Source organism: Plasmodium gaboni, chromosome 14 (genome assembly GCF_001602025.1).
Source record: "Plasmodium gaboni strain SY75 chromosome 14, whole genome shotgun sequence".
Lineage (NCBI taxonomy): Eukaryota > Apicomplexa > Aconoidasida > Haemosporida > Plasmodiidae > Plasmodium > Plasmodium gaboni.
Window position 1 is genome coordinate 2,723,812 of NC_031494.1, and position 13,572 is coordinate 2,737,383.

The 13,572-nt window shown below is 19.1% G+C and overlaps 5 protein-coding genes across 5 annotated transcripts; 2 read left to right on the top strand and 3 right to left on the bottom strand.

The window, feature by feature from the left end:
• Positions 1 to 200: 200 nt before the first annotated feature.
• Positions 201 to 4,387, top strand: PGSY75_1472400 (putative M1-family alanyl aminopeptidase; the record flags this gene model as incomplete). Its single annotated transcript, XM_018788401.1, has 3 exons — positions 201 to 274; positions 449 to 3,980; positions 4,103 to 4,387. 3 exons carry the CDS (start codon positions 201 to 203, stop codon positions 4,385 to 4,387), a joined length of 3,891 nt encoding a protein of 1,296 aa, XP_018639773.1.
• Positions 4,388 to 4,508: 121 nt separating this feature from the next.
• PGSY75_1472500 (hypothetical protein) lies at positions 4,509 to 5,426 on the bottom strand (the record flags this gene model as incomplete). Its single annotated transcript, XM_018788402.1, has 3 exons — positions 4,509 to 4,696; positions 4,819 to 4,980; positions 5,117 to 5,426. 3 exons carry the CDS (start codon positions 5,424 to 5,426, stop codon positions 4,509 to 4,511), a joined length of 660 nt encoding a protein of 219 aa, XP_018639774.1.
• A 315-nt stretch (positions 5,427 to 5,741) lies between these two features.
• Positions 5,742 to 7,799, bottom strand: PGSY75_1472600 (protein disulfide-isomerase; the record flags this gene model as incomplete). The annotated part of the gene is made up of 4 exons (XM_018788403.1): positions 5,742 to 5,825; positions 5,955 to 6,061; positions 6,174 to 6,501; positions 6,654 to 7,799. 4 exons carry the CDS (start codon positions 7,797 to 7,799, stop codon positions 5,742 to 5,744), a joined length of 1,665 nt encoding a protein of 554 aa, XP_018639775.1.
• Positions 7,800 to 9,295: 1,496 nt separating this feature from the next.
• On the top strand, positions 9,296 to 11,788 carry PGSY75_1472700 (putative DNA-directed RNA polymerase, alpha subunit; the record flags this gene model as incomplete). The annotated part of the gene is made up of 1 exon (XM_018788404.1): positions 9,296 to 11,788. The coding sequence occupies one exon, from the start codon at positions 9,296 to 9,298 to the stop codon at positions 11,786 to 11,788; it is 2,493 nt and encodes an 830-aa protein (XP_018639776.1).
• A 407-nt stretch (positions 11,789 to 12,195) lies between these two features.
• On the bottom strand, positions 12,196 to 13,534 carry PGSY75_1472800 (hypothetical protein; the record flags this gene model as incomplete). The annotated part of the gene is made up of 6 exons (XM_018788405.1): positions 12,196 to 12,345; positions 12,508 to 12,605; positions 12,692 to 12,747; positions 12,836 to 12,891; positions 12,978 to 13,331; positions 13,466 to 13,534. Coding segments are annotated over 6 exons (783 nt in total), but the record flags the coding sequence as incomplete, so codon positions are not given.
• Positions 13,535 to 13,572: the final 38 nt, after the last annotated feature.

Here is a 13,572-nt window from a genome sequence, read left to right on the forward strand (position 1 = left end):
TTATTTTATTTTGTTTTATTTTTTTTAATTTATTTTTCTTTGTTATAAATATCATATAAATAATATATAATATATGTTATATATATATATATATATATTTATTTATTTATATGAATATTTTTGCCTCTCTTTAATATTTTTTTTTTTTTTTTTTTTTTTTTAATGTTATTTTATTTTTGTAAATTTTTTTTTTTTCCATAATGAAAACTAAACAACTCCATTTGTATCATTTAGGAAAAAACCTTAATTTGAATAAGAATATAAAACCCCTAAAGTATTATTATATATAAATAAAAATATATATATATAAAATACTTTGTTTGCAAAATAAATATTAATAAAAACATCTACATATATATAATTATATATATATATATGTGAACCTATTATATGCTTATATTTTTATATTACTTTATTTTTATTTTAATTTTAATTTTTATTTTTGTAGGTATAAGGTACATTTAATATTTTTAAAACTATATCCTCATTTAAGATATTATGGATATTGTGTTATTTATTTCTTAAAGTTGTCGAAATGCTTTGAAAAGAAGATAAGTGTTTATTTACATGGAGAATACTTACGTGTATTAAAATGTTTTTATATATGTCCATGTAATATAGAAAGAAGAATAAGGAAGGAGGATATATATAAGAGGAATGAATATATTGATATTTATTTAAAAAATTGTTCATTAAGTGGTTTGTATAAATTGGTTATATGGTTTTGTTGTGAAAATATAGAAAAAAGTATTGAAGGTATATATGTTTCTCATTTGTCTAAAGAAGGGATTAGAGAAGAACCAAGAAATAAAATAAGAAATAAGAATTTATTTTTAAATTCTTTAGATAGTGTAAGAAAGAATTACATACAAAATATATTTGAAAGAAGGAATAGATTTTATTTTGAGTTTGAGAATGATAAGAATATTAGAAGATTTCATTTTAAAAATATATGTTTTGAAGATGAAAAGAATTATAATTATATATCAACATTTTGTGAATTTTATTATTTAGCAAATATATTTCCATGTTTGCAAGATAATAATGATAAGGTATGTTTTTCTTTAAGTGTATCATTCCAAATAAAGCTTATAGATTCATGTTCTTTTTATAATAATAAGATTAAATTAGATAACGGAATATTTTGTGAGCAATTATATAATTATATGAACATAGAAGAACTATATGTTAAGAAAAGAAAAAAGGAAAGTAAAAAAGGGGTTTTATATAATAAATACGAAGAAAAAAAAAAAAAAAATTTAAAAAATAAAAAATATTTATATTCAAATTATGATAGATTTAATATTTTACGTCCTTCTCTTTCAGTTGTAAGTAATAGTAAAATAAAAAATGTATATATTAATAAAAGAATAAGTCGTTTTAATTCATTTCGTAGGAATAAGAAATTTTTAATAAAGAAATTATTATTTCAATGTAGTAATAAATGGAAACATGGAAAATATAATAATTCGAGGGTAATTGAAAAAAAGTGTGGATATAAATTAAGGAACCATTTTATTAGATATAATAATAATAATAATAATAAAATAATAAAAAAAGAAAAAAAGAAAAATAGGATGATTACAAATAAATATATTTTGAATAATTATCATAATAAATGTTATAGTAAAAAAAGGAATAAAAAATTTTTGACGTATAAATTTTATAATACGAATAAAATTTTACATTACAATTTTTGTCTCTTTATTGGTATTTATAACAGAATATATTTTAAGTTGAATGATATAGATATTTATATATATTTTGAAAAAGGCAATAATAATTTTGAGAAGATTAGAAAATCATATGAATATTTTTTAGATTTATTAATATATATATTACATATGTATATGAAGAACCATAATTTTAAAAGGGAGATAAAGAAAAATGGATTTTTACAATTTATGATAGTAAGAAATTATAAATATTCAGGAGAAGAGAATGCAAATTGTCTGACCTTTTTGGAACGATTTATTTTAATAAATAAGACGAATAGATTATATGATATATATAAATGTATAAGATTATTGGTGCATGAAATATTTCATATTATATGGGGTAACAGTATATATATAAAAAAAAAAAAAAATTTATGGCTAAAGGAGGGTTTAGCAAGGATGATAGAATATAAATTGAGTTATTTGATATTGAAAAGGCAAGTAAGGAAGCTAAAAAAAAAAAATAAAATAAATAGCAATAATCATAATAATAATAATAATAATAATATTAATAATAGTTGTAGTATTAATTATCTTGTTTGTACTAATTATCGTTGTTATAATAGTAATTATCGATGTTATATTACTAATTACTATTGTTGTAATAATTATGGTTTTTGTAATGATTATTTTTGTTGTTGTAATCATGTTGATTGTTATCCTTGCTCTATCAGACGTGATATGTATATAATAATCCTTTGGAATATATTAAATTCATTTTTTTATATTCATATTATAGATACGTTAAATACATATAATCACTCAGTACATATCGGTTACAAAAAATGTGATAAGAAGGAGATAAGAAGCAAGAAGGAGGCAAAAAAATATAACCATAAAAGTGATAAAAAACATAAATCATATAGAAATAAGGAACTCAATTGTGTGTTAAATATAAAAGAATGTATTAATCGAATGGCATATACAAAAACGATGAATTATTTTTATAATAACATTACATATAATAAAGGAATGAACATATTTAAAATGATATATATATTATGTTATCCTTTCTATAATATAATAATGGATTTGTTATTTTTTACGTTTTATAATTATTCCATAACATTTAAAAAAATATTAATATTTATTCAATTTTTCTTTTACTTTTTTGATCTTAAGCCATGGTTTGTGTTATCGTCTGATAAATATTGTGTGAATAGAAATAATATGAAAAAAGTACAAGGAGTTGTTATAAGGAGCAAATATATAAAATGTATATCAAGATATTTTAAGAAGAGAAAAAAAAATATATATTTTAGTGGAGATAATAAAAAAAAAATTTTATCATATAGGAGTTGTATTAAATGGGAGTATTTAAAAAATAAAAAAAAAAATTATAATAATACAAAACATAAATATGATCTTTCATTTTATAAAAATGAATATTTTGAAAATTGTTGGTCCAACTTTTTAAAAGTTTCATTCAAAAGGTATTTCCTACAGTTTTATAAAATAATATGTACTATAAAAACTGGAGAATATAAAAAGAAACAAAAAAAAAACAATCAAGAAAAAAAGAAAAATAATCAAAAATGTAGATACATTAAAAATAAGGTTACACCTTTATATAATAAGACATCCTTCTTCTGTTCATTATTTTATGCAAGGTCTCATATAAATAAAGAGTTGTTAAAATCTTTTTATGAAAGAAATATTTTTGATGTCATATTACGAAATTATATTAATGTTGTAGCTCCTCCTAAAATATTTTTTAAATATTTGAAAGAAGAGAAAAAATTATTAATTATGCAGAAACATTTTTATTATGACAACAATCAGGGAAGGTTTATAGAGACGCCTATTCTTTTTCATATACCTCTTATATTTACGTTTAATAATAAAAAGTATAAAATATTATTAAATAAGAAGTCTATGTTAATAGATTGTGTAAATCTACAAAATAAAACAGGGAAGAAAATAGCAAAGTGCAGGATAAATTTTAATTTATTCAACAAGAAAATAAAAATTTTGAGAAGGAAAAGGCCTTTTTTAAATATAGAAAAGTGTGACGAATTCAAGGCAACAGAAAAGAACCATAATAGTTTAATTTTGAGATATAAAGACGGTGGTTATTTTTCATTTCATTGTGATGATATGTATACATTTCGTTTTTTAATAAATGGAATGGAAGGCAATAGGTATAATGTATATGATATTCATTACGTGTTTATGAATATAATTTTGCAATATTTAAAAAGTATAAAAACGTTAAAAGAAGCAAAGAGGTTGAATTCTTTAATATTGAGGCAGATTTTAAAGGTAAAAATAAAAAAGTCGAGGTTTATAAGTTCACATATGAAAATATACATATATATATATATGTATATATATTTATTTATTTATATTTTTTTTTTTTTTTTTTTTTTTTTTTTTTTTTCAAGGTGATAAGTGTTTTGTGGAAAAATTCCAACTATATGAGTAGATCCATAGGAACAGCCAAAATTCTTTTTATGGAATTTTTAAGATGCTACATGTTTTTTAGCCCGTGTTTAAAAAAAATAGAAAATAAAAAATTGACGTTGAAGATAAAAGAAGAAATAAAGAGAATTGAGTACAATGAATATGTTGAAAAGGATGATGACTTGTTTTTTTTATTTAATGATATAAGAAAAAATTTATATAAAATAATATTTTATTTTAAACAGTCCATGAATTTGTGTTCATAAATAGATAAATATATATATTATATATTATATTATATATGTTTATGTTTATGTTTATATTTTAATTTTATTTTTCTTATGTGAAAAAATTATACATATTATTTATTAAAATGATTACGTTACTTTATACCATAACAATAAAACTACATGATTCGTCATTATTAGAAGCTGATATATCTGATGCTATTCTTGTATGTAGTGATTTCATAACACTAAATCCAATGTGTCTAACTTGTTTTATATTAATAAATAGATTTCCTAGTCCTTCAATTTTTTTACCATCTGTAAAATATACGCCATAATGACCATAACCTACAAAATAAAAAAAAAAAAAAAAAAAAAATATATATATATATATATAAATAAATAAATATATATATATATATATATATATATATATATATATATATATATTTTTATATTTATATTATTACCTGTGCCATTTAATTTTTGTATTAAATTTTGATTGTAAGTAATAATTATATAATGTTTACAATCATAATATGTGAGTAGACAGTAATTTATAAAATTATAAATATAGCTATTAACCCAAAATCTTTCTTCATCCGATTTAGGTATTTTTTTCGATGTTATACCTAAACAGGGGAGAGACAAATTAAAAAAAAAAAAAAAAATGAATAATATATAAATAAAAATATATATATATATATATATATATAATACATGTAATATATTTATATTTGTTTATTTAATATTTTTGTCTTGTTTTACCTATTTCACTTCTTACATTGCTATCGTTTTTTTTAACATAGGCCTTTACATATTTTGACATGTCTGATATAAAGAACTGGTTGATTATATTTTTAAACTTTAATTCATTTTTTTTATTTTTTTTTTTTAATTTGAATAAGTTCTTTTCTGTGTAGTCATAGTCCACTTTCTCTTCCTTGCAGTTTATATGAGGTAAGGAATTATATGTGGAAATGTCACTTGTTGTGTTTTTAGTTTTTTTTTTCCATTTATTATTATTTATCATGAAAGACCTCTCAACGCATAACAATTCCCACACACACTGAGACATAATTGAGAAAAGAAAAAAATCAAAAAAATTAAGTGAACTATTATATATATTAATAATATATGAATATTTTATATTTTTATGATTTTAGTTTTTTTAATATATTAACAGTTTTTAATTAACAAAAAAAAAAAAAAAAAAAAAAAAAAAAAAGAAATTTAAAAATAAAACTGTTATATGAAAAAATACGGATAAATGGATATATATATGAAAATATAAAAATAAAACAAACAAATAAATAAATAAATAAATAAATATATATATATATATATATAAGTTATATTTTAATACGTATAATTTGTATGAATATAATCATATTTATAATTCTTCATAATTTTCAAATAGTTGTTCATTGTCAAGATCGATATTAAGAAATTCTGATATGTCTATATTTGATTGTGTCTAAAAAGATAAAAATTTTATTTATAAAATGGAATATTAATATATATATGTATATATATATATGTATATATTTTTATATGTATATATTTTTATATGCATATATTTTTATATATTTGTGCATATCTTTACCTCTTCGCAAATCCACGTAATAATATTTTTGACAGTTCTTCCATCCATATATCTTACAGGATTTAATTTGTCGCCCTTTTTATAAAGATATATGGTAGGATACCCCTCTTAAAAAAAAAAAAAAAAAAAAAAATATATATATATATATATATATATATATATATATATTTATTTATTTATTTATATTTATAATTTATTATTTATTGTTAAAATTGTTACCTATATTTATGTTATATATTTCATTATTTACGGCATCAATTTTACTTATAATAATATCATTTTTAAAATTTTTAAACTTATCTGCATATAAATTTAATCTTTTTCCTACTTCTCTATAAATCGGTTCGAACTTGTAACAGTGGCCACACCAAGGAGCATAATATAATACAATAACATTCATATCATTTCTGTAAATATAATTGTCATAATTATCAGCTACAATAATTTTTATATATCCGTTATTATATTCATCTGGTAAGGCTCGTTCACTTTTTCTATAGAAGTATTTTTTTTCTTGCAAGTAGCCATTAACAAATTCATCGATAGTCTGAAAGGAAGAAATATATATATGAAAATTATGAAATGAAAATGTACTATTAAAAATAGAAGCACAAACACACACACACATATATATATATATATATATATATATATATATGTATATATTTTGTATTTACATTTTTATGTCCATTATTTTACCTTTTCGTTTATTTCCTGGTCATCATTTTTGGGCTTATATTTATAAGGAAATCTTATATCATTTTTAAACTCAGTTATCCTCATAAGGGGTTTTTTAATATTATCGTCTATAAGTAATTCATTGAGCAATCTCTTTTCATATATTTGAGTAGTTCCAGATATAGCGAATTTTATTTTATTATTATATTTCTTTGTAGATTTTATTATATCCTGTTTATTAATATCTTTTATATCATTGTAAATAATAAAAAGTGTAACAGTATCATTTGAAAATAACATAGAAAAAAAATATTCAGCAAATTGTATGACTAATGGTTGTTCCTTTTCACTTATCCAATTATATAAAAGATTTATTTTTTGTTCGTTTGTATATTCCTTATTAGTTAACATATTTAATTCTTTTTTATGAAGAGGAAAAATGTAATCATCAAATTCATCATTTTTATATAATAGAGAGTAATATGAATCTTGATTTATGTTATTTATATTATAATGATATTTATCCTGTATTATATTTTGTTCAAAATATTCTATAATATTCTTTTCTTTAATATAAAAACAAAGTGTCTTATTAGTTAATATACATATATTTATTAAATCATTTATTACTGATATATTATTTGTATTATTATTTGGTGTTATTAAATCTTTAAATATAAAAAATAGAATAGTATTATTATATTCATTCAATTCTATAAACATATTTAATCTCTCTATATTATTAATTTCATATATTTTAGAATCTAAATATTGATATATCCATAATAATAAATCTCTAATATTATTCATACCATTATATCTATGTATTTCATTATTTCTAATCATAAATAAAGACGGGTATCCATATACATCTAACTTATCTATTATAGATGTATTTAATGCTGCATTTATTTTACATAATTTTATATTCTCTTCATCTAATAAAAGCTTCGATATCTTATCTAGGTTGTCTAATAATAAATTTGAATTGTATGACCAGTGTGTGTATACTATTAGAAGTGTATACTTTACTTCTTCTTTTAAAATATTATTAAATTCATCGAAATTTATAGAAACGATTTCCTTCTTAACTTCTTCATCTGTATGGCACACACATAATTTTATTAAAAAAAAAAAAATAAAAAATAGGAACTTTTCAATATGCATGGTATAAAGGAGCAAGATGATAAATCTCCATAACTTTTTTAAAAAAAAAAAAAAAAAAAAATAAATAAATATATATATATATATAATAAAATAAAATATTAGTTTGTTTATACATATATATATTATATATATTTTATATATTTATGATGGAATAAAAAACATAAATGTGGACAAAAAAAAAAAAAATAAGATATATAATATTTTAAGAAAATAAAAAAAAAAAAGAAAAATTAAATATATATATAATATATATAGGTGCTATTATTTATATACAGACAAATGTATATATATATATATATATATTTCAATACACATACATATTGTTGTAATAAAAAATATATATTTTATTTTTTAATATCAGTAATTCCTTCACATAAGAAATTTATTATTTTTTTATTCTTTGCAATGAAAAATGTACAAAAGGAAGAAAAACAAAATGAATAAATAAATGAATAAATAAATGAATAAATAAATAAATATATATATATGTATATATAATATGCATATATAAAATTTTATAAATGTATATAATATATATTATATATATACAAATAAATTCGTAATTTTTTTTTTTTTTTTTTAATGTTAATGACAACACATATTAGCACATATATAGACACCTTAGTAATTTCTTCACTTTTAAAAAAAAAAAAAAAAAAAAAAAAAGAATCAATTATAATATAAAGAAAACATGACAAAATATATATATATATATATATATATATATATATAATTAAAAACAATTTTTTAATGGTGTAAAATGATTAATATATATATATGTGTGGTACAAAATATATGTATATATTTTATATATGCCGATTCATAAAATTTTATTTAAAAAAGGAAAAAAAAGTCATCTTAATTATTCATATAAGTATTTAACTAAAAATATTATAAATACATATTTTATATATGTTCAATTTTATTTTGTTTGTGGTACAATAAAGCATATATTGTTCAACACATATATATATATATATATTATTAAAGTCTTTATAAAAAAATTATATATATGTAATATTAAATCATTTTATTAAAAAAAATAAATTAAAAAAAACCCTCATCAAAGGAAATTTATTATCATTCATATGGTATTTTATAATTATATATAATATATATATGTATATATTATTATATATTAATTAACAATGTAGTGTGGGGGTTTTATTTTTTTTTTTATTTTTATAATTTATTTTTTTTTTTTTTTTTTATTTTTTTTCTTGTTAAAATTCATTAGTCGCAAATTATATTTTGGGGTCATAAGAAAAAGTATGAAAAAAAAAAAAAAAAAAAAAAAAAAAAGTAAAAATTTAATCAAATAGATAGTGATTCATATATGAATACCATAATATAAGTATTCTATAAAAATCTTTTCTTTTCTTTTTTTCATTTCCTTGATTTTAATTTTTTTTTTTTTTTATATATATATATATGTGAGAGAGTATATATTTATCTGTCAATCACATTTTAGATATAATATTTTATTCTTATGTAATATGCCGTTTCTCCTTATTATTACCCTATGGTTACATATAATAATAGTAATATATAAATGTGTAAATATTTTTAAATCTTCATATATACCTAATGCTGGAAATTTATTAATATTTGAAAATAAAAATAAAAGAGGAAAGATAAAATTTATTTTAAATAAAAATAAAGAGGAAGAAAATATAAAAAGAAAGATATTAAGGAAATATATTATTTATTCCACTGGGGATGAAAAGGAATATGTAAATATAAATGATAATTATAAAATATTTCAGAAAAGAAATTTTATTAAGAAATATCATGTAAAGGATGAAGAAATTAAAGAATATATTGAACAAATAAAACAGAATAGAACTAGTGGTTACGAACCTAAATTTCCAGAGGAGACATTTCGAACGCCTGATGGATTATCAAATATAATATTAGATTATAAGTATAAAAATGATAATTTAAAAATTCATAACTATTATTATTTTTTCCTTTATTTTTTGAAGAAATTACAGGATGAAAAGCAAAGGAAAATTAAATTAAAGAAGAGAATGGAAGGGATGAGTGATGAGTATGGTGATATTATAGATGATGATATTGACAATCGTATGATAGATGTTCAGGAGTTTTTATTTTTGAAGAAGAAAGGTTTTTTTGAGGGGGAGTTGTATACATGGAAAAATTGGGTTCTATTGAATAGGGGTGAATGGAGAGATACAATAGTATATGGTGACGAGGATGATAATACAAAATGTAATGATAATAAAAAAAGTAGTAGTAGTCATACATACGGTGATGATAATATATGTAATATATATAATATATATAATAATTATAATAACGAATCATATGATATAAAAACTCTGAGACCGCTTGTAGAACCCAAAATGAAAAGAATGCCCATTGAATACTGGGGAAGTTTTCGAGCTATAGATTTTAACGTGAATCATTATCCAATATATAAAAAATTATTCGATTATTTTAATAAAATAAATGTAAATGAAAATGAAGAGACAGGGAAATTCTATCCTTTCCTTTTTTATCCTCGTTTTAGTATTGGCAGGGATAGATCAGGTCTAGGATATGGTGATGCTCAATATTTTGGTAATTATGGAGATTTTTATGAGAAGAGAAAAGAAAGAGAAGAAAAATTAAGAAAGAAAAAAATTGAAATTGAATCAAATGAAAATATAAATGATATATATGATAACAATATTATGGATTATAAAAGTTATGAGAAAATATTAAGTAGTAATATACATAAAGAAAATTTTATTGATAAAGATGATTTTGGTCCAAATTTTATAAAGATAGAAGAAGCTACTGATATAATAAAATATCCACAGAATGGTAAATTATATCAGAAATTTTATATTGGACCTTTAAATATTACTGATGGACATACATTTGGATCTTTAATTAAATATGTTTGTCAGACTCAAATTTATGGATATGCTATTGTTGCTATAAAAATACATAATATGAATGAAGACACAAAAATTGATAATTTGCAAGAAGATTTATTAGAAATCGCATTAAATATCTCAGATGTATGTATATATAGTAAAGAAATAAATTTAGAATCTAATATTCGATTAATATTTAAAGGACCTTTAATGTTAGTTGCTGGTATGATACCCTTACCTTCACATTTAAAAATAATAAACAAAGAACATTATATATGTACTATTAAAGAAGGTGGATTTATAGATATCTCCATAAAAATAGAATATGGAAAAGGACATTGGTTAACATATGATAAAGGATTATATAAAAGAGAACGTGGATCAGATAATGACTGTATGAAAAAAAGAGAAATAAAAGAAGTAGTAAATAAAAATTATATGCCTATTAGTTCTAGTTTTGGTGCATGTAGAATGATAAGATTAACTGTTCATAAAATAGCTACGAAATATTGGTGTGAAGATAGATGTGAATTTACTGATCCAAAACAAATGTTAGTTGTAGAAATATGGACAGATTGTAGAATGTTACCAAAAAATGTTCTATTATATGGTATTAAAAATATTAAAAAAATATTAAGAAAATTCAGAGAAATGATTGTTAAAGATAATGATTTCACATTTCATACAGAAGATGAAGAAATTAAAAATTTATGGCCATCTATAGATAAATATAAATATTTACAAACAAGACAAAAAATGGAAGGAGGACCACCTATACATAATATTGATGAAGATGTTCTTAATGAACAAATAGAAACAAATAAATCATTTGATCCATTTTCTCAAGAAATTATGAATCCAAATAATTTTCCAAAACATTCAAATATACAATTACCTATACAAGACACACCACCACCTTTTATAGATACATTGGAGTGGTTAAAAATGGAAGTCAAAAAAGAAAATAAGAAAAAAAAAATAACACAAGGCAAAAATAGTAAAAACCAACTACATACAAATCAAGATAAATTTAATAAAAATAAAAAATATGATTATGATGAATATTTAAATCATCGTTTATCAGATATATTGGATGAAAAATAAAAGGAACATATAAATATTTATCATTATTATAATAAACATTTTTTATGTCTTTTTTAAAAATATTTTACATTAAAGATAAAAATATAAATAAATATATATATATATTAAACCTACATGTAATATTTTTTTTGTCTTTATATTTATGTTTATTTATTTATTTGTTTGTTAATTTATTTTTTTTTTTTTTTTTACTTTTTATTTGTTATATATTAAACTAATTTTATGATCACATAAGTTTTTAAAAAAAATAAAAAATAATAAAAATCAAAATTAATTTATTTAAAAATTTAAATGTCATAAAAAGGGAATATAAATACATATATATACATATATATATATATATATATATAAATACATATATATACATATATATATATATATATATTGATAATATTATTTCCTATCTATCATGTTTCTTTACCGTCTTGTAAAAGCTTTTCCCATATATAATAATAACCACTTAATTTAGGTATAATCAAATTTATGTATTTTTTATTTTCTTTGTATTCATTGCTTATTACCCAGTAGGCATCTGAATAACTTATTTTACCACACAGCTAAAATGAAAATGAAATAAAAATAACAAATAAGACTATATATATATATATATATATATATATATATATATATATGTTGAATGAATTATACATATAGCATTAATTATGTATTATCTTTTTTTTTTTTTTTTTTTTTTTTTTTTTTTTTCTTATAATGAGTACCATGTTATCAAGTAGTAGTTCCTTTGTGTTACCCTTATTTATTTCAAGCTTTATATAATCATTTTTGAAATGAAAAGAAATATCTTCACAATTGGTTTCTTTATAAAAATAAAAATAAAAATAAAAATAAAAATAAAAATATATATATATATATATGTGTACGTGTTTGTATTATTTTATTTACCATCATATATTGGTATATTCAATTCTACATATTCCAGAGATTCTCTCCAATCAAAACTAAAAAAGATATATATAGATAATATGTGACACAATAAAAATATTAACAAACTTGTAAATATATATATATATATATATATTTTATTACGTATTATTGTTTAGCAGTGGTCCTTTTACAAATGGCATGTGTAGCAAACCTTTATACTGTAAATCAAAATATATAATTACATATGTTATTTTTTTATTTTTTATTTTTTATTTTTTATTTTTTATTTTCTTTCAATATTTACCTTTAACAACGACTTTGCCGTATCTGTAAAAGGATTTTTTTGTTTTTGTTTGTCATCGATTTTCATTGTTTTTATTTTATCATAAATATTTGTTATATTTAATTTATCTTCTGGATAATTATCATCATCAATTTCATCAAATGTTTTTTCTATTTTTTGCATTATGTCATATTCTTTTTTAACATCTGGATTTTGTTTTTCATTTATATCGGTATTATAAAAAGCTTTCATTGCACATTGTTTTAATTTATCGTCTGTCTTGTTAATAACTTCTTCAACATTTCTCATATCTATTTTTTTGTCTTGTTCTTCCATTCTCTTTATTTCTTCTTCTTCTTTTTCTTTGGAGTCCTTCTACTCAAATAAAACATAATATAAATATATATATATATATATATATATATATATATATATATATTTATTTATTTATTTATTTATTATTTATATGTATTTATTATGGTAATGTCTTATTTATTTTATCCATTTACTTCAATTTCTTTAAAAAGTTTGAGAGATTCTTCTCCATATTTTCCACTTTCTATATCGTTAATAAGATTCTACAATTTAATAAAATGATAAAATCATATGTTCATGG